At 40.6% G+C, this 26,832-nt stretch overlaps 1 protein-coding gene across 1 annotated transcript in view; it reads right to left on the minus strand.

Annotated features, from left to right (window-relative positions):
* cpeb3 (cytoplasmic polyadenylation element binding protein 3) overlaps positions 1-26,832 on the minus strand; it is a 119,887-nt gene that overhangs the window by 74,082 nt on the left and 18,973 nt on the right. The window contains 1 exon segment of the mRNA XM_087998999.1: positions 17,929-18,088. Coding sequence (XP_087855125.1) covers positions 17,929-18,088 — 160 coding nt within the window.

Below are 26,832 nucleotides of genomic sequence, written 5' to 3' on the forward strand. Positions count from 1 at the left end.
ATCATATTATAATTTATACAATGCATTATACAATGCAAAAAAGTTAACCCAAGTTGATGGAAAACGATGAATTATCTTCAAACACATTCTGGAAAGTAATTGCTGTGTTTACCTAAACTGAAAAAACAGGTTGACATTTTATCATTATTTTTAAACAAAACTTAATTTCTCCATTAAATAATTGCCATCAATTACACGCCCTAAAAAAGTCCATTTATGATCTATCCAAGGCAATGTTATGGAGTGACATCACCTTAAATTATGAATCGCAAAACAATTATATAGAATGCTTTGGCAAAGTACTTCCATCAACTGAATATATCATTAATTTAGGATACAACATATTGATCACTCTTTCTTTCAGAACAGTCAGAGCTACCTAGAATTGCCATCAAGCTAAAAAGAATCCCAAAATATATTTAATAAGTCCAAGACTCAACTGTCACAAAGTAGTAAACATAACAAAATTTTCAAATTTGAATCATGTGCAAAAGAATCAGCTATAAACTAGACACCAAACTGAGAGCATTTTCTTTTGTTTGCATTATAGAACTTTGAAAAAATGTACTTTTAGATTTTTTAAAAGTAGAATTTAAAAGTAAGTTTCAGAGAACTATACTGGAGCTTTTTGATGTGCTACTGGAATTGGAGTGGTCAATACACCGAATAGTTTAAATGCTTAAAAAGGACAAAGTGCTGCAGAAACTCAGCAGATCTAGAAGCATCTGAAACAGATGAAACAGAGTTAATGTTTTAAATCCAGTGTGATTCTTCTTCAGCACTCAAGAGATACAAAAGTGATGGGTTTGTATTTAAAAAAAAAAGTAGGGGTAGCAAGTTGAGTGAAAGTTAAGGACAAGGGAGATTGAAGATCAGAGGTTTACACAACAGAAGGCAAAGGCAGTGGCAATTGAAAACTGACAAAACATAGCCTCAGCCCCATGTGTTAATAACAGAACATAGGTCAGCTCTGATGGAAAGCCAAGATACTGAAGGTTTGAAAACAAAACAAAATTGGAAGATAGAACTTATGGTTGATGTTGAATACAATATCAAGTCCATATGGCTGTAAAAAGTGTCTAACTGGCAAATGAGATGCTATATTCCTCCAGCTCGCATTGGGCTTCGCTAGAACACTGTAGTACACTGAGGATAGAATAAGAGCTCAAAATCAAAAGGTCATGTACTGAAATGGCAAACAACTGGGTTCATGCTTACAGACTGAGTTGAGGTGTTCCACAACCTCTCAGTCTGCAATTAGTGCCAGTATTACGAGAGGGCATAGCTTTAAATTAAGGGGTGGTAGGTATAGGACAGATGTTGGGGTAGATTCTTTACTCAACGAGTCGTGAGTTCATGGAATGCCCTGCCAGTAGCAATGGCAGACTTCCTTCTTTATGGGCATTTAAACAGGCATTGGATAGGCATATGGAGGATAGTGGGCTAGTGTAGGTTAGGTGGGCTTGGATTGGCGCAACATCGAGGGCCAAAGGGCCTGTACTGCGCTGTATTTTTCTATGTTCTATTGCTGAGATCACATTGCGAACAGTGAATACAGTCCATTGGATCAAAAGAAGGATTTTTAAAATCACTGTTTCACCTGCAAGGAGTGTTTGGGACCTTGGATTGTAAGAAGGGAGGTGATAGACGGGCAAATGTTGCATTTCCTGTGAATTCACAAGGTGGTGCTGTAGACTCGGAATGCCAATGTTGGCAGTGATGGAAGAGTGGATCATGATACCGTGAAGGGAACAGTCCCTTTAGAACACTAACGAGGAGGAAAAGTAGTGTTTCGTACCATTGACTTCATGCTCGAGGGGGACGATCTAATTTGAAGGCTCGTGGGGCAGAGAATGAAAACAAGGAGAACCCTGCTGCAGTCCTGGTACGAAAGGGAAGAGTGTGGATACGTGCAGGAAATAGGTTGGAAATGGTTGACGGCCCTCTCCACCACAATGGAGGTGGGGACAGTGTCGATTCCTTGGTTAAGAAATACTGTATTCATGTCAGAAGCTCCATTGTGGAAGGTTGTACCACCAGGAGAAATAAAAACAAGTTAAAGAAACTGGGAGAATGGAAGAGAGTATATGTAGGAAGCTTGGTGCAAAGAAATACAGTCAAGGTCGTTGAGGGAGTTAGTGCATTTAAAATGAGTATCATTAAAGAGCCCATCCCCAGCAAAGGAGACAGCTGTCAGGTAGAGAAGGGAAGAGTCAGAGAAAGTTCAAGTGAAAGAGAGGGAAGGAGTGATTGTTCCAGATAAGAGTAGCAAATAGCACTAATACACAGTCATTGATATACTAAAAGATGAAAAGAAAAATGGTTGTGAGGGAAGGCTCATAAGACAGGCTGGAACAAGAATCGTCTCTTATACCCTGCTAAAACACAGGCATAACGACAGTCCCTAAGTGCCTAGAGTCACATCTTTAACTTGACTCACTTCCAAAAGTCACCTGGACCTTCCAAGAAAAGGAGAAGTTGTTCAATAAAGAGAACATGGCCATCTCAATAGAGAAGGGCAATAGTGGATGGGATCTGTGAAATACATCCTGTACAGGCTTTGTTATCAGCATCATCACTGGCCTCACCAGTCTGCAGGTCAAAGTGTGCTTGGTAATTTTCTTTTGACTAAAAAGAATTGGATGGTTGTCGCAAGAGTATTTTACATTGTTTAAAAGCATCTATACATTATATGGATTAGTACAGTCCTATCATATTATTAGAACAAAGAAAATTACAGCACAGGAACAGGCCCTTTGCCTCTCCAAGCATGCGCTGATCCAGATCCACTATCTAAACCTGTCGCCTATTTTTGAAGGATCTGTATCCGTCTGCTCCCTGCCCATTCATGTATCTGTCATGCCCACCTCTATCACCTTCACCGACGTATTCCAGATACCGACTACTCTCTGCATAAAGAACGTCCCATGCATATTTCCCTGAAAAATTTTTCCCTTCTTACCCCGACCTCGTATCCCTCCGTAATTGAGTCCACCACTCTGGGAAAAAGCTTCTTGCTATCCACCCTATCTATACTTCTCAGGATCTTGCACACCTCAAATCAGGTCGCCCCTTAACCTCCACCTTTCTAATAAAAATGATCCTAATCTACTCAACCTCTCTTCACAGCTAGCACCCTCCATACCAGGCAACATCCTAGTGAAGTTGAAAAATGAGGTGCTGGAAAAACACAGCAGGCCAGGCAGCATCCGAGGAGCAGGAGAATCGACATTTCGGGCATAAGCCCTTCTTCGGGAAACACTTATGCCCGAAACGTCGATTCTCCTGCTCCTCGGATGCTGCTTAGCCTGCTGTTTTTCCAGCACCACATTTTTCAACTCTGGTACTCCAGCATCTGCAATCCTCACTTTCTCCTAACATCCGAGTGAACCTCGTCTGTACCATCTCCAAAGCATTCATATCCTTCTGGTAATGCAGCCACTAGAACTGTACTCCGTGTTCCAAATGTGGCCAATACGAAGTCCTATACAACAGTAACATGACTTGTGAATTCTTATTCTCAATACCCCATCCGATGAAGTAAAGCATGCCATATCTTGACTACTATCGACCTGCGTTGCCACCATCAGGGAACAATGGACCAGAACACCCAGATTTCTCTGTACATCTATTTTCCCCAGGGCTTTTCCATTTACTGTATAGTTCGATCTGGAATTGAATCTTCCAAAATGCGTCACCTCGCATTTGCCCGGATTGAACTCCATCTGCCATTTCTCTGCCCAACTTCCAATCTATATTCTGCACCACTCTCTGATAGTCCCTTTCATTATCTGTTACTCCACCAATCTCCCTATAGCTTCCTCCAGACCATTTACGTGCATCACAACAGTGGACCCAGCACAGATTCCTGTGGAACATCAAAGGTCACAGTTCTCCATTTTGAGAAACTCCCTTCCACTACTGCTCTCTCCTGTTGCCCAGCCAGTTCTCTATTCATCTAGCTAGTTCACCCTGGACTCCATGCAACTTCACCTTCTCCATCAGCCTACTATGGGGAACCAGATCAACTACCTTACTGAAGTCCATGTACAGGGGAGCCTTGATTATCCGAATACCAATTATCTGAAAATCAGATTATCCGAAGGAGATGTCGAGGTCCTGACAGAAACATGACATCAAAGACGTGCGTCCAACACTGATCGCGTCTTTTGTTTACAATGACTAAAACTGCTGCCAAGAATAGTCCTGGACTGACCTCCCACCCCCTCTCTCTCTTCCCACACATCCCCTGGAGTTTACACAGGGGTGTACCCTAAACCCCCTTTTACATACTGCTCAATAAAACACTCCTGGATGCTCCTTACAAATTCTGCTCCACCTAAACTTCTAACATTAAGTGAATCCCAGTCAAGATAGTCATAGAGTCAGAGATGTACAGCATGGAAACGGACCCTTTGGTCCAACCCGTCCATGCTGACCAGATATCCCAACCCAATCTAGTCCCATCTGCCAGCACCCGGCCCATATCCCTCTAAACCCTTCCTATTCATATACCCATCCAAATGCCTTAAATGTTGCAATTGTACCAACCTCCACCACTTCCTCTGGCAGCTCATTCCATTCACGCAGAGGGTGGTACGTGTAAGAGTTGCCCCGTGGGTCTCTTTTATATCTTTCCCCTCTCACCCTAAACCTATGCCCTCTAGTTCTGGACTCCCCGACCCCAGGGAAAAGACTTTGTCTATTTATCCTATCCATGCCCCTCATAATTTTGTAAACCTCTATAAAGGTCACCCCTCAGCCTCTGACGCTCCAGGGAAAACAGCCCCAGCCTATTCTGCCTCTCCCTATAGCTCAAATCCACCAACCCTGGCAACATCCTTGTAAATCTTTTCTGAACCCTTTCAAGTTTCACAACATCTTTCCGATAGGAAGGAGACCAGAATTGCATGCAATATTCCAACAGTGGCCTAACCATTGTCCTGTACAGCCGCAACATGATCTCCCAATACTCTGACCAATAAAGGAAAGCATACCAAATGCCTTCTTCACTATCCTATCTACCTGCGACTCCACTTTCAAGGAGCTATGAACCTGCACTCCAAGGTCTCTTTGTTCAGCAACACTCCCTAGGACCTTACCATTAAGTGTATAAGTCCTGCTAAGATTTGCTTTCCCAAAATGCCGCACCTCGCATTTATCTGAATTAAACTCCATCTGCCACTTCTCAGCCCATTGGCCCATCTGGTCCAGATCCTATTGTAATCTGAGGTAACCCTCTTCGCTGTCCACTACACCTCCAATTTTGGCGTCATCAGCAAACTTACTAACTGTACCTCTTATGCTCGCATCCAAATCATTCATGTAAATGACAAAAAGTAGAGGACCCAGCATCGATCCTTATGGCACTCCACTGGTCACAGCCCTCCAGTCTGAAAAACAACCCTCCACCACCACCCTCTGTCTTCTACCTTTGAGCTAGTTCTGTATCCAAATGGCTAGTTCTCCTTACATTCCATGAGATCTAACCTTGCTAATCAGTCTCCCATGGGGAACCTTGTTGAACGCCTTACTGAAGTCCATATAGATCACATCGACTGCTCTGCCCTCATCAATCCTCTTCGTTACTTCTTCAAAAAACTCAATCAAGTTTGTGAGACGTGATTTCCCACGCACAAAGCCATGATGACTATCCCTAATCAGTCCTTGCCTTTCCAAATACATGTACAACTTGCCCACCACTGACGTCAGGCTCACTGGTCTGTAATTCCCTGGCTTGTCCTTACCACCCTTCTTAAACAGTAGCACCACGTTAAACAACCTCCAGTCTTCCGGCACCTCACCTGTGACTATCGATGATACAAATATCTCAGCAAGAGGCCCAGCAATCACTTCTCTAGCTTCCCACAGAGTTCTCAGGTACACCTGATCAGGTCCTGGGGATTTATCCACCTTTACCCGTTTCAAGACATCCAGCACTTCCTCCTCTATAATCTGGACATTTTGCAAGATGTCACCATCTATTTCCCTACAGTCTATATCTTCCATATCCTTTTCCACAGTAAATACTGATGCAAAATACTCATTTAGTATCTCCCCCATTTCCTGCAGCTCCACCCAAAGGCCACCTTGCTGATCTTTGAGGAGCTCTATTCTCTCCCTAGTTACCCTTTTGTCCTTAATATATTTGTAAAAACCCTTTGGATTCTCCTTAATTCTATTTGCCAAAGCTATCTCATGTCCCCGTTTTGCCCTCCTGATTTCCCTCTTAAGTATACTCCCACTTCCTTTATACTCTAAGGATTCACTCGATCTATCCGGTCCATACCTGACATTTGCCTCCTTCTTTTTCTTAACCAAACCCTCAGTTTCGTTAGTCATCCAGCATTCCCTATACCTACCAGCCTTCTCATTTCTGAAGGCTTCCCGTTTTCCAGCCATCCCTTTACCTGCGAACATCTGCCTCCAATCAACTTTCAAAAGTTCTTGCCTAATACCGTCAAAATTATCCTTTCTCCAATTTAGAACTTCAACTTTTAGATCTGGTCTATCATTTTCCATCACTATTTTAAAACTAATAGAATTAAGGTACCTGGCCCCAAAGTGCTCCCCCACTGACACCTCAATCACCTGCCCTGCCTTATTTCCCAAGAGGACATCAAGTTTTGCACCTTCTCTAGTAAGTACATCCACATACTGAATCAGATAATTGTCTTGTACACACTTAACTTCCTCTCCATCTAAACCTTTAACACTATGACAGTCCCAGTCGATGTTTGGAAAGTTAAAATCCCCTACCATAACTACCCTATTATTCTTACAGATAGCGGCGATCTCCTTAAAAGTTTGTTTCTCAATTTCCCTCTGACTATTAGGGGGTCTATAATACAATCCCAATAAGATGATCACCCCTTTCTTATTTCTCAGTTCTACCCAAATAACTTCCCTGGATGTATTTCTGGGAGTATCCTCCCTCAGCACAGCTGTAATGCTATCCCTTATCAAAAATGCCACACACCCTCCTCTCTTGCCTCCCTTTGTATCCTGGAACATTAAGCTGCCAGTCCTGGCCATCCCTGAGCCATGTTTCTGTAATTGCTACGATATCCCAGTCCCATGTTCCTAACCATTCCCGGAGTTCATCTGCCTTCCCTGTTAGGCCCCTTGCATTGAAATAAATGCAGTTTAATTTATTGGTCCTATCTTGTCCCTGCCTGCCCTGACTGTTTGACTCACTTCTGTTCTCAACTGTACCAGTCTCAGATTGATCTCTTTCCTCACTATCTCCCTGGGTCCCACCCCTTTCCCCCCCCCCCCTCCCCCCTCCCACCTTACTAGTTTAAATCCTCCCAAGCAGTTCTGGCAAATTTCCCCTGCCGATATATTAGTCCCCTTCCAATTTAGGTGCTAACTGTTCTTCTTATACAGGTCACTTCTACCCCAAAGGAGATTCCAATGATCCAAAAATGTGAATCCTTCTCCCATACACTAGCTCCTCAGCCATGCATTCATCTGTTCTATCCTCCTATCCCTGCCCTCACTAGCTCGTAGCACTGGGAGTAATCCAGATATTACTACCCTTGAGGACCTCATCCCATTTTTCACCCATCATTGGTGCCTATATGTACCATGACAGCTGGCTGTTCACCCTTCCCCTTCAGAATCTCCTGCAGCCAACCTGAGACATCCCTGACCCGTGCACCTCGGAGGCAACATACCATTCGGGAGTCTCGTTTTCGACCAAGAATCGCCTTCCTACTCCCCTTACAATTGAATCCCCTATGACTACAGTCCTTCCACTGTTTTCCTCGCCCTTTTGTACAGCAGAGCCAGCCACGGTGCCATGAACCTGGCTACTGCTGCCTTTTCTGGTGAGCCATCTCCCCCAACAGTATCCAAAATGATATACCTACTTTAGAAGATGACCAAAGAGGACACCTGCACTGCCTTCCGATCACTCTTTCCCTTTCTCCCTCGGCAATCCTAATCTGCGGTGTGACCAATTCACTAAACGTGCTACCCACGACCTTCTCAGCATCGTGTATGCTCCAAAAAGTGAGTCCATCCGCAGCACCAGAGCGGTCATGCAGCTGAACAAGAGCTGCAACTGGGCACACATCCTCCACGTGAAGGAGCCAGGAATGTCAGCTGCGTCCCTGAGCTCCCACATTGAGCAAGAGGAGCATAAACGAGTCAGAGATTTCTTGCCACTTTCACTCTTAAGCTTAACTTAGTCCAACAATAATATCAAATGATAAATAAAATTAAAATTTTATCAATCGCCCTAATCAGCACACGATAAAGAAAAATCAGTCCTGAATTCTGATTTACAAACATGTACTTCAAACCCAATAACCAGTTTTTCAATCTGCTGAGCTATTAAAGGAAGCAACTTCAACCAATCTGCTCATACTTGTGTTACATCCCATTCCCTTACTACATCAATAAATGTATTGTTGCCACTTGTTCTTGTCTCGGACTGGCAAAACTCAACTTTTGCTTTCAATTTCCACCTTTCCCTCCTCTTTATCCAACTTTTCTTCAGCTCTTTCTTTCTCACCTTGACAAGAAGGGATTTGAACCTGGAACTTCTGACCCAGAAGCAAGGTGCTCCCCAAGATGGCACAAGGTCCCCTATAAAAGCCAAATATCCTTGGTATTCCCAGGCAGTCTCCCATCCAAATACTAATCTGGCCAGAGGGTCTGGTTAGCTTTTGAGATTAAAATATTTTTAATCAATCTGTTCAGTCATGTCATAACACAATTAACACAAAACTTGAACCGAGACCTTCTGGCTGGTAGTAGGAAAACTACCACCAGATCACAAGGTCATCTGCTCCAACAGACAGGATCATTTGTGTTGTTCACTGAGCAGTACTGTAAAATAAACAATTTCTATTCAAAGTTTAGTTAATGCACCTACAAGTTAGCAATTCATATCTCAGTTGTCTGACCACTGGAAATAATTTATTTGATTATCCAAAGAGCATACTTTAATAATAAACTGACCATAACAGTCTCCAGATTGTATTATAACCATTCACAGAAACAAAGCAGTTGATGTAACATTATCGCAACTTTAAAAATCATTAAAACAGTGCAATAGTTTGCATACTATTCAAACAAACTTCTTGCCATTTCTCCTCCTATACATTATTCAACTCAATATAACTCAAGCAAAGTAAAGTCAACAGTTATTAATGATTCAAACTTCGACCAGTGCAATTCTTGCACAATGAATTAAAACTCAATTGACTGCATTCAGTGGATCAATTTAACAACAGAAATACAATGCTTGAAGGCAAGATGCTGAAGATGTGTTCAAGCCTAGTTAAAACATTTTAAGTTGTTCAGTGTATTAAAAAGATACAAAGTTCCATCATAAACAAAAATGCTAGAAGGTCTGCAGGGTAGGCCGCCTGTGTAGGGAGAGAGAATTAACGTTTCAGATTGTTCATCTTTCATTGGATTAAGAAAATCTCTCAATCTTCACACTTATTGATTTGAAACTATTATTTCCGACATCTGTGTTTAAACCAATCATCCACTATGCTTTTGCTACAGTATCCCATTTCTTAAAAAGTAAAGCAGTTTGACAAAATAAGCTCCATATGCATGCCAAATTGGGAAAGTAAAGATCTTAGTGTATAATTAGATTTTTAAATATATTTTATGCTAAAGATGCTAATTGGGTTGACACATTGCAATTCTCATAAAGAACCTTAGAGGGGCATGAGCCCCAGTGGACAGTCCATAGCTTAAATCATGAGGTTTTTTTTCCATTTACCTCCTATTCTCTTGTAGTAATAGTTCAGAGATTAAAAACTTGATCATCATGTTTTTTTTTCTAGGGACACTATTGCTGTTGTGACAAGTTGAGAAAAATGGAGACAGACTGATGATAGAGACTCCACCATCCCTAGATTTCACAAATGCATTCTCCTGCAAAAGGCACTAACACCTCAACTCACTCATACACTTCATTCACCTGGACCTTAATCTTGTATCAAAGCCTACAGATGCAATCTGACCTACATTACCTGCCATACCCTAATGGTTTCCATGCCTGCAGTTTACCATATGTGCTCACTGAACTTTGGAAATGTATGGGCTAATATCTGAGGAATTTCAACATATACAGACCAATAATATATCTGAAGTACTCAAACTTTCAAATCTGTGAATATAAAAAGTGACTTTTAAATCGTCAACAGGAAATGGAGTCGCTCTTGAAGTACTTTGCAGCAAATTAACCATTTTTGTTTTACTCCATTTAAAAGCAAATTTTATAAGCGGGGGGGGGGGTGGAAATAGGGGTAGGAAGAAGCAGACAGAAAGATGTCATGAAACTTGTTTCTTAATTATACTACATACCTTTCACTCACTTTCCCAACAGAATTTTTAATTTCCAAAAGAGCAAGTCTAACAACCCAAACTAAAATGCTGCACACTTGACTTCAGCTGACAGGATGCCAATCAGCATGGACTCCATTACAAACATTTGCTGACTGGCTTTCTTTTTCTTTTCAATCATAATTTTAAATGGATTATAACGTATGCTGCCAATTTAATCTTAAATAGTGGCTTACTCTTACTTATGTACACTGCCCAAATATTCAAAAGATTAACCCAGTAAAGCTCCATTTTTGTGTCACATTATTTGCATTCAGCTATCTTCTCATTGTACCAATGTCAGGCTCTGCCCTATTTACTGGAATTCTAATCTCAAATCCCTCTCATTTCTCCACTTTTGAAAGAAAAGCTCTTCAAAAAACAAACCTACCTTTAGACCGAGATTTCATTAATCTTTTTCAATTTTCACATCATTGCTGAAATCAATTCCTTTTCCTTACTCTCCCTCACCTCCATTTGTATTAAAAAAAAACATGGGAATGTTTCTGTTAAAGCTGTGACATGGCGAATGTGGTAGTAATGAGTGCATTGTCCCACCTCAAACTTAACATTCATTGCACATTACTTGGTGACATGACTCAGTGTAACATCACCTCCTTGCACAGCTAACCAAGTAATTTGAAAAGTTTCCAGTTCAAGCAAATGGCTTTGGGGGTGGAGAAGAGCAGTAACATCTTAAAACATTTTGCCTAAACAGGCATCCCAAAAAGTAACATGATTATATGATGTTAAGTAGTATGATGATATTATTAATAAAAAGGGTAAAGTTGCATTAATAGGCTTTATTTCCCCAAAAAGCAGCAAAATTAACTACTTAACCAAATTACTAATACAAATCTGATTAAGACACTCACTTTAAAGTGGTTCAGGTCTATTTATAGTTTCAGGTGACAGGAGATAAAAATTGAAAACTAAAGACAATTTCAAAGAGGATACATGGCAGAAATTTGGATTTATGTTTCAAAGAAAATCACAGGAAGGTGATATTTTGATTGACACTAAATATTATGAAAGGAGTTAATCAGGAAAGTACCTGTTATTCGTAGCTTTTTTTTTGCTGCTAAAATGTTAGATTACATTTTTAGCAGCACAGTGGCTCAGTAGTTAGCACTGCTGCCTCACTGCGTTAGGGACCCGCTAGATTCCCACTTTGGCAAACTGTGTCCAGTTTCCTCCCACAGTCCAAAGATGTGCAGGTCAGGTGAACTTGCCATGCTAAACTGCCCATAATGCTAGGTGCATTAGTCAGGGGTAAATACAGAGTAGGGTAGGGGAATGGTTTTGGGCGGGGTGCTCTTTGGAGGATTGGTCTGGATTGTTGGGCCGAAGGTCCTGTTTCCATATTGTTGGGAATCTAATCTATTACATAACTTGCACAACAGGACGTTGGTGTAAAAAGTTAAAGAACACAAATCACATGCTAAACAAAGAAATAAAACAAAACTTTAGATGCTGGAATTCAGAAACAAAAACAGCATCTGTGGAGAGAAAGCAGAGTTAATGTTTTGGATCCACTGATCTTAAGGAATGATCATACCTACGAAAAGGTTAGTATATATGCGGAGGTGTGAGTGTGAGTGTGAGGAGGAGGAGGAGGAATAAACAATAGGTGGCGATGGAGTCCAAAGAGAAAGACTAGTTGGACAAAGGAATGAGTAAAGGTCAGCCTGGGAAAATCCATAGCTGCTAATTGGTACCCCGAGTAACTGATAATGGGATGGCTGTGGTAGTAGCCCATGTGAGGTTTATGGAGGCTGGGGTGAGGACAAGGAAGCAGCAGCTCAGACTTTAAAACTGTTGAACTTGATATTAGGACATAACAGCAACAGAGCCCCCACACAGAAAATGAGGTGCTGTACTTCCAGTTTGTGCTGAGCTTTGCTGGAGCACAACAGCAAGGCTGAGACAGAAATGTCAGCCAGGGAACACTGTGGTGTGTTGAAGTGGCAGGCAACCAGAAGCTTAGGGTCATTTTTGCAGACAGAAAGTCAGTGTTCTCCAAAATGATCACCCAGTCTGCACTTCATCTCCCAGATATAGAGGAGATCACATTGTGAGCGGCAAATACAATAGACTGGATTGAATGAAGTGCAGGTAAGCCCCTGCTGCACCTGGAAGATGTGTTTGGGGTCTTGAATATTGAGGAGGGAGAAAATAAACAAGGTGTTACACCTTCTGCAATTTTGGAGAAAGGTGTCTTGGGGCTGAGGAGGGAGAAAGTGAGGACTGCAGATGCTGGAGCTCAGAGTCGAAAAGTATGGTGCTGGAAAAGCACAGCAAGTCAGGCAGCCTCCGAGGAGCAGGAGCGTCAACATTTCAGCTTAAGCCCTTAAAAGGGGTAATTCTGTTCTCAGAAATTAACATACATCTTGAGGAAGGGAAGGGAGGAGTCACAAATAAGGAATATTCTGCATATCCCACAAATGATAGGTCTAATTGGTGCCCATACAGGTCCCCATAACATCCCCTTTCACCTGAAGGAAGTGAGAGAACTTTAAGGAGACATTGTTCAAAGCGAGGACAAATATAGCCAGACAGAGGACAGTGGTGGAAGATTTGAGCCTATGTTTGCAGAGCATTAGTCTGGATTACTACTCTAGCAACATAATCACCACAACCATCTCCAACCTCACTTGTTTTTCAATTTCTGACCCAAAAATGACATTATGCTGTGGGTTATAATGGTGGCAAACAGACAGTGTTCACTGTCATTAGTCAAACAGACAGGGACTCAGGCAATTAAACAGTGACAGTCAGAGCATGTTCATTATAACCAGAGCTTCTCAGACTAGCTATTGTAATCCTCAGATGAGGTGTGTTAGAAATTAGTCAATTGATGTGAACATTTTTTTTATGCATTCTCACTGTAAAATCCTTAAAAATATTATGTCACTATGTCGGAATGAAGGGGTAATTTTTTAAAAAATGGTTATGACATATGTGCAGTGTTGCCAAGACCAGCATTATGAACCAATGAGGGGTTGGTGCTGAAAATAGAGAATCAGAACTACGGAGGAAAAGCTTCTAGCCCCAAACAATCCCGTAACATTTATGGAAAGTCTACTCTTTCTGTTCAATGTTTAAAAATTTAAAAATTAAAGACTTATTATATATCCAGTTTCTACATTAATCCCATGTGCAGATGTAATTTTCTGTAAATTTAACAAGTGAAATTTTGAATTGCCAAAAGGTATGTGAGAGAATTCTTCCTTGTATTTGCTTGTTGAGCCTGTTTGATGGCATAGCTGTTGCTGGATACCAGATAACCCCTACAGCTGACACCAAAATGAAACGAGCAATTGGAAGGTTAAACTCCATGCCTAAGAGATCTTTGACAGCAGCCATCTTAAAAAGGTCAGTAGCCAATACCTTTGCAGCACCAATGACTGCAAAATGCAAACTTCTGTTTCTCTCCGACTCAAACCCCACCCTCCATGGGATCATACTGTCTGCGAACAAAAAATAATGACCAATCTCAGTAGGAGACTGCTTGCCTCAGCCAGAAAATCGTGGCTTCAAAATCCTACTCCAGAGAATCAAGTACATTATCTAGGCTGACACTTCAGTGCAGTATTAAAGGTATGCGGCATTAATACCCTTGGTTATATATGGTTAACAGCATCATCTTTCAGACAGATGAAACAAGGCCCAATCTGTCCCCTCAAAATATCCCATCACTATTCAAAGTAGTTCTGAGTATCCTGGCTAAAAATCATTCTTTAATCACCGAAACAAATAACCCAGTTGTTATTCCAATGTTGGTTAAGAACATTGCCATGTGTAAATTGACTCTTACGTTTTTTTTCCATTACAACAGTGACTACACTTGGTTTTACAATCATTAGCTGTAAAGCACTTAGGAATGCAGACATTATGAAAGGCACTGTAAAAATGTGAGGCTTCCTCCCCATACTTTTTGAAGTGTAGGACAGTTGACATTTACTGCAACTGTCCCACGTGGAAGGTGCAACAATTAAATAGTCAGCTATCAGGGAGGTGAAGGGGTAAGTGTCTGACAAGGCTGTCTCCAATGAAAAAGCGGCAAATTGGGACGTGCAGCTACAGAACATCATGGAGGATAGAGTTAGGACACACAACCTTCAGTAACATATTCCTTTAAGTTTGAAACCGACTCTTATACAGGAGAACAGAACATCAAAAAAGAGAGAAGACGGGGATGACAACAAACATGGGATAGGTTGTGGGTAGCAAAATCAATTGGAATTTAAGTGAGTAATGAGAAAAATACTAGAAGAGTCGAAGACTACAAGTTACACAAAAATGAATAAAAAGCTTGCAGCAAGATGCTTTGAAAATAAAGATATCCACAATTTATTGTAACTAACAGATCAAGAAGTTTTTTCAAGTCAGTGTAATTCAAGTTACTGAATCCTTTCATAACTATTCATAGTCCCTGCCATATAGTTATGGTCTCAAGACTGGATTCCAACATGCAACATAATTAAAAACCAAAAGAATTAAAGATGCTGTAAATCAGAAATCAAAACAGAAATTGCTGGACAAGTTTAGCAGGTCTGGCAGCATCTGTGGAGAGAAATCAGAGCTAACATTTTCGATCAAGAAACCCTTCCTTAAGAACATGCAACGTAACTTCCCGATTCAAACTGAATGCAATTCCCTAGCCAGGTTTAACATGGCAACTTAACTCCAGTTTCAAGAATTTCAAGCTAAAAGAGCTGGGCTGTTTCAAACAACAGAGTTTAACATATTGTCACAGCAGTCCAAATAATTCACTCAGGTGTCACTGACTGGGCCAGCATTTATTGTCCATCCCTAGTTGCCCTTGAGGTGGAGGTCAACAAGGAGCTGCCTTCTTGAACTACTGCAGTCCATTGGTGTAGGTAGCCCCACAATGCCAGTCAGGAGGAAGCTCTAGGATTCTGACCCAGCAACACCAAAGGAACAGCCATATATTGTCAACTGAGGTAAGTGGTGCACTGTCACCTGTATGCTCTGGAATAGTAATGATTCACCTTTAGTCAGTTCTCCATGTATTAGTTCACCTGCGAATGAGCAATGCTTACTATGTGCAGCAAAAATTCTTTCAAAAGCAATTATCAATTACCTTTTCCTCTCAAAAAACCCTCAGAAGGTATTTGTAATGAGGTGAACAGTTCGGAACTGCTCTCAATTTTCACTGTGCTACTGTTAATTTAGATTAGTTGACAACCCAGTTTTATTCTTTTTATAACTGGCAGTATTATATCCAACATTTATAAAGCCAGAATTTTCCTTCAGAAAAGCACTAATTTTCTACAGTACTAGGTCTTATTCATTCATCTCCTCTTTACCAGACTGAAAACAAATTCTAGTTTTTGTCTAAGTTTAAAGCACATTCCTCCAAACATTGAAATCCATCATGATTTTCAGAACTGAACACTTGCAATCTGGCAAGAGATTGATTCCATCAGTGAAAGAGATATGATAGGGAGGTGCTAATGACTGTATAATGCAGTAATCCTCAAACTGTAGTAACAGCCAAATCAAAGGCTATGTGCTATGAACTGTGACTTGCCTCACATCAATTAACCTTCTGGAAATTGTCTGAATGTATCTAGAGTAGAGGTTCAAATGCAAAATGTAGTTGTCCTAAATCTTGAAACCAAAAATGTTTATAGAGAACTGGCGAGCACAGAAGAGAATGAGCGAGTACAGAAGCAAGCAAGAAAACAGAAGGAAGAAAAAGCTGAAAATGTGTTGCTGGAAAAGCGCAGCATCCAAGGAGCAGGAGAATCGACGTTTCGGGCATAAGCCCTTCTTCAGGCCCATGCCCAAAACGTCGATTCTCCTGCTCCTTGAATGCTGCCTGACCTGCTGCACTTTTCCAGCAACACATTTTCAGCTCTGATCTCCAGCATCTGCAGTCCTCACTTTCTCCTAGAAGGAAGAAAAAGCCCTGGTACCCACCCACTAGAATAGAGATGCATAAAATTCAGATAATCTACAATGACCTTAGTGGTGAACATGTTAGCCATTCCTGGTGGAAAAATAGAAAAAGTCAACAGAGACCAAACTCAAGAATGCTTGTCATATGACCATGCCAACTAATCAAAGCTAAATTAGGTCATACTAGAATGCTAAGTCATAACAAGCCTGCAAAACACAGTCTCCTGGTGCATAATTGTTGAGGCAATATTTTTAACACCGATGAAGCCAGACTGTTTCACTACTTTTTATCAGATCACATTTGGCATGTTACACGTTTCCATGTAAAGGTAAAACATGTAATGGCAGAAAACAAAGCAAGGATTGTATCACTGCTTTAATCTGAGCCAACATTGTTGGCAAAAAGCTACCACTTCTTGTGATAGAAAATTTCAAGTAGTCACATTGCTTTCCAAATGTCAAGACACTATCCATATAGTATAAAGGTAGTGAAATACCTGGATGACCTTCAACATTTTTGAGACCAGGATAAGGAAAAAGAACTGAATGCATAAACAGAAGCAAAGGAAGAATATTACCCCATCCCCCCTCAAGAGTTTGAAGAATGCCAAAGTGTTTCTCTAGTGGAAGACACTGAAGCTGGAAAGGTGCACCAGAATTTCACACTGCACCACAAGACGACAATAAGCATGTTTCACTGTAGTGACAACCTGGTGGACTCACCTGAAGACAGAGCACTAAGCAGAGAAAAATCTCAGTTTCTCTCGTGCAAACTCATGTTTACCAATGCCTGTTACTGTACAAGGTCAGGGCATTGTGAGGTTAACAAATTGAAATATAAACACTTTTTTTTACAAATTTACTGAACTGTTTTTATTTGTTCTTTTTTGAAGAGCTCTTTTGAAGGCAGATCAGGTTACATACAGGGCTTCTTTACCCATCTTGAAGCTCTACTTAACATGATTTACTGTGATTTTATTGTACAATTCCTTTGATGATCTCAGAATGTTGTAAGGTTATTTCACAGCCAAGAACAGACTATAGTATTCCATTATTGGAACGCAAGAGAAAACATTGTAGCATTTGAACTCCAAGAAATATCTATTAATATGACTATAAAGCAAAGAAAAACCAAAGTAAAAATCCAAATGGAAACTAGAAATAATGCAGATAAAATAAGATTGTTCATAAAAAAAACACTTTCCTAAGCAAAATGGCTTCAAAAGCATTTGTAGGTTTAAAAGGAAAATCAAAGAAGCTCATTCCTTTCTTGCTGAGCAAATCAAAATCCTAAAAATAAGAGGGAGGAGGAAAGGAAGAATCTTTAAAAGTTGCAACAGTCCCATAATACTTCATGAAAAATAATAAAACAATAGAATTTTACATTTGCATGTGAACAGTCATTTTAGCAATAAAAATTACTGAAGAAACATATGAACGTTAAATTCTTCATCAGTTATGTATATTTTCATAAAGGCTTTCACATCTTTGCTTTTAGAAATGTGAAATATTTTGTAAGTGAAAAAATCACAAATCATTTTCTAAACTTGCGAAAACAATCAACCAAAATTATGCAGTATGTAAAATTCAGGTAAAGTTAGAATCTATACCAAGTACAGTATATAGAGATGTAGGAATATTCCTAACCTGCAAAGTGATTCCTCCACATTATATCAGCAATGGTCATTGGTGGGCCACTGGGAGGATAGTGTTTACCTTTGAGGGGCTCATGGTCACTCCTCATAATATCCATTAAAGAATTCTCCAAAGAGTGCAAGTTAAATGCATCATAGGGCCGATTCCGGTCCTGTAAGACAAAACGGAATACTGTTGGAGATATTTCTGGCTTTGCATAACTCTGCAAACATCACTATGAAGTTTTGAGATTCATATAAAGTCATTGTGAGTAACATGAAAGACTGCCATGCTTTAATTAGCATAATCCTTCAAGAGTCTAAACTTCAGAGTTAGTTACAGCCTTGTTAATAATTCCTCAACAGGAAAAAAAATCTTTATTTACCCAAGATTTAGCTTGGAAATGGCTTTTTCAATTTTCATAGTATATAAATAACTAACTTTACCTCTAAAGAAAGTTTTCATTTGATTTGATACAATTATTGTTAAATCAGTTGTTGTTGTGCCATTCAATTTAAAGCATGGACCACAAAGTATGGATATCACTTAATTTAGTCAGATGTATTTTCATAGGCTTTTATTTCAATTCATTTAGGTCATTTTTGTAAGTACTTTTTAGTGTGTCTTTCATCAAGGAAAAAAAAGATTGCCATTTTTCAATTTCGACAGTCTGCCACAAATAAAACTATTACGTAGGAAAACAACATACCAGAAGAAAGTGAGGACGGCAGATGCTGGAGATCAGAGCTGAAAAATGTGTTGCTGGAAAAGCGCAGCAGGTCAGGCAGCATCAAAGGAACAGGAGAATCGACGTTTCGGGCATAAGCCCTTCTTCAGGAATGAGGAAGGTGTGCCAAGCAGGCTAAGATAAAAGGTAGGGAAGGAGGGACTTGGGGGAGGGGCGTTGGGAATGCGATAGGTGGAAGGAGGTTAAGGTGAGGGTGATAGGCCGGAGAGGGGTGAGGGCGGAGAGGTCGGGAAGAAGATTGCAGGTCAAGAAGGTGGTGCTGAGTCTGAGGGTTGGGACTGAGGGTTTCCTTCATCATTTCCGCCACCTCTAAACAGACCCCACCAACGATATATTTCCCTCCCCACCCCTATCAGGATTCCGGAAAGACCACTCCCTCCGTGACTCCCTCGTCAGATCCACAACCCCCCCATCAACCCAACCTCCACTCCCGGCACCTTCCCCTGCAACCACAAGAAATGCAAAACTTGCGCCCACACCTCCCCCCTCACTTCCCTCCAAGGCCCCAAGGGATCCTTCCATATCCATCAGAAATTCACCTGCACCTCCACACACATCATTTACTGCATCCGCTGCACCCGATGTGGTCTCCTATACATTGGGGAGACAGGCCACCTACTTGCGGAACGTTTCAGAGAACACCTCTGGGACACCCGCACCAACCAACCCAACCGCCCCGTGGCTGAACACTTTAACTCCCCCTCTCACTCTGCCAAGGACGTGCAGGTCCTTGGCCTCCTCCATCGCCAGACCATGGCAACACGACACCTGGAGGAGGGGCGCCTCATCTTCCGCCTAGGAACCCTCCAACCACAAGGGATGAATGCAGATTTCTCCAGCTTTCTCATTTCCCCTCCCCCTACGTTTCTCAGTCCCAACCCTCAGACTCAGCACCGCCTTCTTGACCTGCAATCTTCTTCCCGACCTCTCCGCCCCCACCCCCTCTCCAGCCTATCACCCTCACCTTAACCTCCTTCCACCTATCGTATTCTAAACGCCCCTCCCCCATGCCCCTCCTCCCTACCTTTTATCTTAGCCTGCTTGGCACACCCTCCTCATTCCTGAAGAAGGGCTTATGCCCGAAACGTCGATTCTCCTGTTCCTTTGATGCTGCCTGACCTGCTGCGCTTGTCCAGCAACACATTTTTAAACAACATACCAGAGCCTGCAAGAGACATTGTTGAGCAAATATTTGTTAAGTCAACCTCAACAAATGTGTTGTGCTGCATTTGCTGCATCATATGTTTGGTCAAAGTCTACTGTTACTTTGTCATTTTCCAAAGACAGAATATGACAACATTTGAAGACAGTGTAAAACCAGTGGCTGAAGTAAAACAAAGAATTTCTCTTTAACATTGCATGATTTATCTCTATATCAGAGCATGAAAACAATTCTCCAAGACTATCAACATCAGACACGTTTGCGTTCAAAAGATGCCAGGCTTCAGGAATAGAGAATTAGCAGTAATGAAATCCTAAATATCTAGCACCCCTTGAACTTACACAATTCCTGTATATTCAAACATTAAGGCATTATCTATAATGGCTTTCAAATCTCATTAAGTATACAAGAATCTTGTTTCCTTTTTCAAGGCCAATAATGATTACATCTCTTACAATAGCTTCAGAGAGACACATAAGGTCAGTTTAACCTTCAATCTGTGCCTTGTGATTAACATTTGTGTAACCAAAGGTAACAAACGTTCAATATTTTTCTGTTCCATGATAGACAAATAGGAAAGGTTACATGATGTTATGAACAATTCTTCTAATTTATTGCTGCTTCACTAACTCTGCTATGATTTGCTATCTGAAGATTAGGAAATATAAACAACTCAAAAATAAATTATGCAGACATTCACAGTATTTTAGTATCACAATGACTTGAAGTAAACATGTTTTTCTTTTATTTTTGAAGATATTTGAACTTGTAACTATAAATCATTCATTTTCTACTTTCATAAAGCATGAAAGGTCAACACTAGTTTTGTCCACTTTTGTTACAGCGAGGTCAATTTAGGCTACATTTATCACTGATGACTCAAAAGTTGAACTTTCCTCATAAATGCTACTGCACGTCATTTAAGATGCATCAGAGTATCATGCAGGATAATCATATTATTCAAGAAAGAGATGCACAGTTTAAAAGACATATCCAAAAGAAGTAAGGAACTGGTGCAAAGCTCCACAAAATTTACAATGGCAATAAACAGTCAATAAACATTCCTGAAGAAGGGCTTATGCCCGAAACGTCGATTCTCCTGCTCCTTGGATGCTGCCTGACCTGCTGCGCTTTTCCAGTAACACATTTTCAGCTCTGATCTCCAGCATCTGCAGTGCCCACTTTCTCCTCCAATAAAAATTATTGTATTGTAATCCTTCTGATTCTAGATAGTCTTGTAACAGACACTAGATTTCGTAAGTTAAGATACAGGAGCAGAATTAGGCTATTTTGCCCATTGAGTCTGTTCCACTATTCAATCATGGCTGACATGCTCCTCACTCCCATTTTCCTGCCTCCAGATCCCTCCAACCCATTACCAATAAAACATATCTGTCTCACTCATCCTTAAATTTACTCACTGTCCCAGCATCCACCACACTTTTGGGTAGCGAATTCCACAGATTCACAACCCTTTGGGAGAAGTAGTTTCTCAACTTTCTTTTAATTTTACTTCTCCTTATCCTAAGGCTATGACCTCTCATCGTAGAAGGCCCCGCAAGAGCAAGCATCTGCTCCACTTTTAGATTAGAATAGATTACTTAGTGTGGAAACAGGCCCTTCGGCCCAACAAGTCCACACCGACCCTCTGAAGAGCAACCCATCCAGACCCATTTCCCTACACTTACCCCTTCACCTAACACTATGGGCAATTTAGCATGACCAATTCACCTAACCTGCACATCTTTGGACTGTGGGAGGAAACCGGAGCACCCGGAGGAAACCCACGCAGACACGGGGAGAATGTGCAAACTCCACAGACAGTTGCCTGAGGCGGGAATTGAACCCAGGTCTCTGGCACGTCTATTTTATCCATGATTTTTATCATTTTGAACACCTTAATTTGATCTTCTCTCATTCTCATTTCCAGGGAGTATAAACCTAAACTTCTCAAATCTTTCTTCTTAAGACAAACTCATCTCTGGGATCAACTTTGTGAACCTCCCAATGCCACTCCATCTTTGCTCTAGTAAGGGGACCAAAACTGCACACAATACTCCAGGTGTGGTCTCACCTATATCTTGCTGGTCTCAGAAGAGATTGGGTGTTGTTGATACTACAGTACTAATTTGAAAATCCAGCACTCTTTCATTTATTACATTCCTTCAATTCTCTCTCTCACACAATTAGGCACTGAAGTCAGCCAAGTGCTGTTAAAAATGATTTTTATTTGCCAGTGATTTTGTCAAGTTCACCACATTAACAATTCAACAAAGATACAAAAAAAAGGCATTTTTAGCAGTAAAAAAAAGTAACATTGTTTGTTTCCAATTACATACTTCCTTTGTGTTGAGGTACACTATGTCCTAAATGAAATGAATACAAATGAATACAAACCAGACAGTATCATACTGGAGTCTAACAACAAAACTCAGAAAACCATTAGGCTTGTCAGATGTGCGATAGATTTAGAAAAGCATTTCCAACTCAAAAATATTAAATTGACATTCAACATTTCTACACAGGAATCAAAAAGATTTTGTTCATAGAGTGTTAAAATATAGATTTTTTTTATACAGCCCTCTTTTCCCTTATTTGAATGGTGCCACAGTCCTTCCAGGATTTCCCCCTTTCCTTGCTGTGAGCATTTTTTCCCAATCGATTGACCCTCCTCAATCATTTCAAACAAAAAAAAAGTGCAATTTGTTAATTCAAGGTTTTACTCTTGAAACCTGTTTGGCAATTTTCTGACCTTGAACAGCTTGCATTACTCCTAGATTACACAATTAATATACTTGCTCAACAAATGACTGCTACTCATTTCACCACAGTTATGATTGCATCATATTGCATCGACAGGAGTAAAGTTTAAAGCTAAATATAGTCCATTCATTACAGCAGATGACATCTATTTTATGAGTGTGGAAATCTCATGATTGATGTTGGAATGTGGTGATGTTAGCAAGTTCCAAAACTGCTGATCACTCATACCTCCTTCAAAACAGACAGCTTAAGAGAGACTTGTAGCAAGCATGGCAATAATGTGAACAGACCAAAATACTAGAAAGATACAAATATGGGATCAAATTCATATTCAATATTCGCTTTCACTTCCTCAGCCAAGGCTTGGTTTATGAAACTACATGATGAGTAGGTACCAAGATAACAGTAATCTAGGCATTGGCATAGCCCATTGTAATGCGAAGGGGAGATGAGAGGAGGATATACGAGAGGGGAAGGAGAGGCGAGGGAAGTGAGGGACAAGAAAGGGCAACAGAGAGGGGAAGGACGGATGAGGGATGGAGAGAGGACGAGGAATGTTGGATGGTAGCAAGATGAGTTGGGGCAGCAGAGATAGGCAGGCAGGGTGCACATAAATAACAGAGCTAGGTGAAAGGAAGGGGATTTAATAGTGTGACAGCCATTGAATTCACAGAATGGGCATCAAGGAAGCAGTGGGTGGTGTCACAAAGATGTTGCACTGAATATAATGTTTCAGTGTTGCCTTGAATCAAGGGTAGTGCAAGAGAACTGCAAACATTACAACCTTGTTCAAGAAACGTTGTGAGGATAAGCCAAGCAATTACAGGCTAGTCAGTTTAACTTCAGCGGTGGGGGAAGCTTCTCGAAGTAATTAGTCAGGACAGAATTAGTAGTCACATGGAGAAAGGTTAGCTGATTAGGAAGCTTCGTCATGCATTTCCAACATGGAAACAGTGCTCAACTAATCTGGATGGTACAGTTCCTGAGGGACCTGGGTGTGTACATAGGCACCAATCATTGAAGGTGGCAGTACAGGTAGAGAGCAGTTAATACAGTATTCTCAATTTTAATCATGGGGCAGTGTTTAGCAGCTGGAGGTGATGCTAAACATTTATATAAAAACACTTGTTAGATGAGACAAATAGGAAATCTAGAAAATGAGCTATTCTTCACTAAACATTTTTGTGATTTTATGATTTAACAGCAAGTATTCAAGCTGGACTAAAACTCAGCTCAAAGCCAATTGGCCCAACAGCTAGACCGCAATGTGGAGTGATGCCAATAGCATGGCCTCATTTCCTGTACCCACCAAGGTTACAAGGAAGAACTCTCCTTCTCAACCTTTCCCTTCACATGAGGCATGGTAACCTTCCAGTTAAACCAAATTGTTTTTCTCTAATGAGAGCGCAAGGTCTGATAAGATTATGGTGACTTTACCTTGAATCTGATCCTTCCCAGTTCAAAAGCACAGTTTTATCTATGCATTAGGATCTACTATTAAACTATTAGGTACTGAAAATTCATTTCTCTAGTCTAACTTGACATATGAATATTACACTGACTCTGGATATATTAAATGTGAACTGAAAATTATTTTTCGTCATCAGTAGCTTATAGTCTTCTCAGCTTGCAAGCAATTATCAAAAGAATGGGGTTTTATTTGGAGAAAAGAATTGCATATTTATTGGCAAACAGAGGAATAATGGTCTTGTGCAAAACATTAGGTGACAAACTGCTGATTTTAAAAAAGCCTACAAGATCTCTTGCACATGATCAGTGGTTAAGATATGCAAAGTGATGCACAATTTGTAAAGTTTAGAGGGGTTTTGGCAAAGATAAACTTTTATTGAGTGACTCCAAACAACTAGAATATCTCGTAGGAGAGATAATTCATTTGTGATAAATACAATAGCTAATTATTTTCTGCAACTGTGAAGTTGGCAGTACAAGTTAGCATCATTGCACAATCAAATTGCCTGGTTTATAAAATGAAATCACCCATGGTATACATAACAGTGAGTCAGTATTGCAGTGTTTAAATTGCATTTCGTTAATTGATATAGCTACATACTAGGAGATCCTGAGGCATGGCAGGTAGCACCCTGCCTCTGAACCAGAAACTTCAGATTCAAGTCCAACTCCTGAACTTGCTGGCCAAGGAAGCCTCATTCAGAACATGACTGAACAGCTTGACGGTCAAGCTGCAAATCCTTCCAACACAACAATGACAAGGAGCAAAAGCGGGAGAAATTTCTGCTCAGCCATGTGATAGAGAGAACATGGGGGTCATGGTCAGTATCCATACCTTCAGAACAATCATTCAAAAGTGCATGTTGCCACACCAATTCAACTTCCTGAGTTGGAATTCCTGGAGTGTGCATGAAATGGTTTTCTAGATGAATACATTGTGGAACCATTTAGAGAACAGGCCGTCCTAGGCTGGGCAATGTGCAATCAGAAAAGAATAATTGGCAAACTAGTGGCACAAGGCCCTTGGCTAGAGTGACCATAATATGATAGAATTCTTCATTAAGATGGACGGTGATGTAGTTAATTCTGAGACAGTGGTCTTAAAGCTAAATAAAAGAAACTGTGATGGTATAAGGCACAAGCTGGCTATGGTAAATTGGAGAATGTTACTTACAGGGATGATGGAAGACACACACTCACCAACATTTAATAGCATATGGAGGAACAGGAACAATTGTTTTCTTTATGTCTGGTACAAAAACAAAATAGGAAAGGTGGCCTGACCATGGCTAATAAGGGAAAATAGGGATAAATATTAGATTCCAGGAAAGGCCACACAAATTGACCAAAAAAAAGCAGCAGAACTGAAGGTGGGAACTGTTTAAATTTCAGCAAAAAATGATAAAGGGATTGATTAAGAGGGAGAAGTAAAACACAAAAATAAGCTAGTGGGGAAGTTTCAATCTGATGATAAGAGCTTCTATCAGTATTCCTGAAGAAGGGCCTGTGCCCGAAACGTCGAATCTCCTGTTCCCTGGATGCTGCCTGACCTGCTGTGCTGTTCCAGCAATAAAGTTTCAACTTCTATCAGTATTTGAAGAGGTAGAAAAAAAAACTTAGTGAAGACAAACGTATGTTCCTTACAGTCAGAAAAATACGAAGTCATAACAGTGACCAAAGATGGCAGAACAATTCAATATATAATTTGGTTCTACTTTCACAAAACAGCACATAAAGTCCTAAAACTGTTAGGGAACACAGGGTCCAAAGAAAGGGGGTTGGAGGGACTGAAGGAAATCACTATTAGTGGCTTATGGTGTTGAGGAAATATATGGGATTAAAGGCTGATAAATCACCAGGGTCCAAAAATCTACATCTCAGAGTACTTAAGGAAGTGGCTTAGAAATAGTGGATACATTGGTGGTCGTCTTTCAAGATTCTATAAACTATGGAATATTTCCTGTGGGTTGGAGGGTCATTAATGTAACACCACCATTTTAAAAAGCACATCGAGATAGAACAGGGAATTACAGACTAGTGTGCCTAGCATTCATACTGGGAATAAAGATCGAGTCCATTACGGAATATTTAATAGCAGAGTATTTGGGAAAACTGCCAGGATGGACAGTTAGTACAGATTTATCAAAGGGAATTCATGCTTGATAAATCTATTGGAATTCTTTTGAGGATGTAACGAATAAAGTTGATAAGGAGAGCCAGTGGATGTGGTTTACTTATACTTTCAGAAGGCTGTCAATAAGGTCTCACATAAGAAACCAACATGAAAAATTAAAGCACATGGGATTGGGATAGTCTACTGACATGATACAGAACTGGCTAGGGGACAAAGTGTAGTAATAAACAGGTCTTTTTCTGAGTGGCAGCCAGTGACTAGTGGGGTACTGCAGGGATCAGTGCTTGGACTCTAGGTATTCACAACATATATTAATGATTTAGATGCAGGAACTCATTTTATTTTTTAAAAATGTAATAGCTCCCAATTTGTTGACAACACAAAGCTGTCCTTCATTGCTAGAGGGACGGAGTTTAAAAACAGGGATGTTTTGCTGCAGCTGTATAGGGTGCTAGTGAGGCTACACCAGGAGTAGTGTACAGTTTCACACTCCTCACTTGAGAAAGGATGTACTGGCACTGGAAGAGGTGCGGAGAAGGTCCACTAGGTTGATTCCAGTGTTGAGACGGTTGGCTTATCAGGACAGATTGAGTGGACTCATCGGAATGGAAAGAAGGAAGGGGGATCTTATGGAAACAT

The sequence above is a fragment of the Chiloscyllium plagiosum genome, unplaced genomic scaffold, assembly GCF_037043375.1.
Source record: "Chiloscyllium plagiosum isolate Xiang-an unplaced genomic scaffold, Cpla_swu_hap1 HiC_scaffold_22, whole genome shotgun sequence".
Taxonomy (NCBI): domain Eukaryota; kingdom Metazoa; phylum Chordata; class Chondrichthyes; order Orectolobiformes; family Hemiscylliidae; genus Chiloscyllium; species Chiloscyllium plagiosum.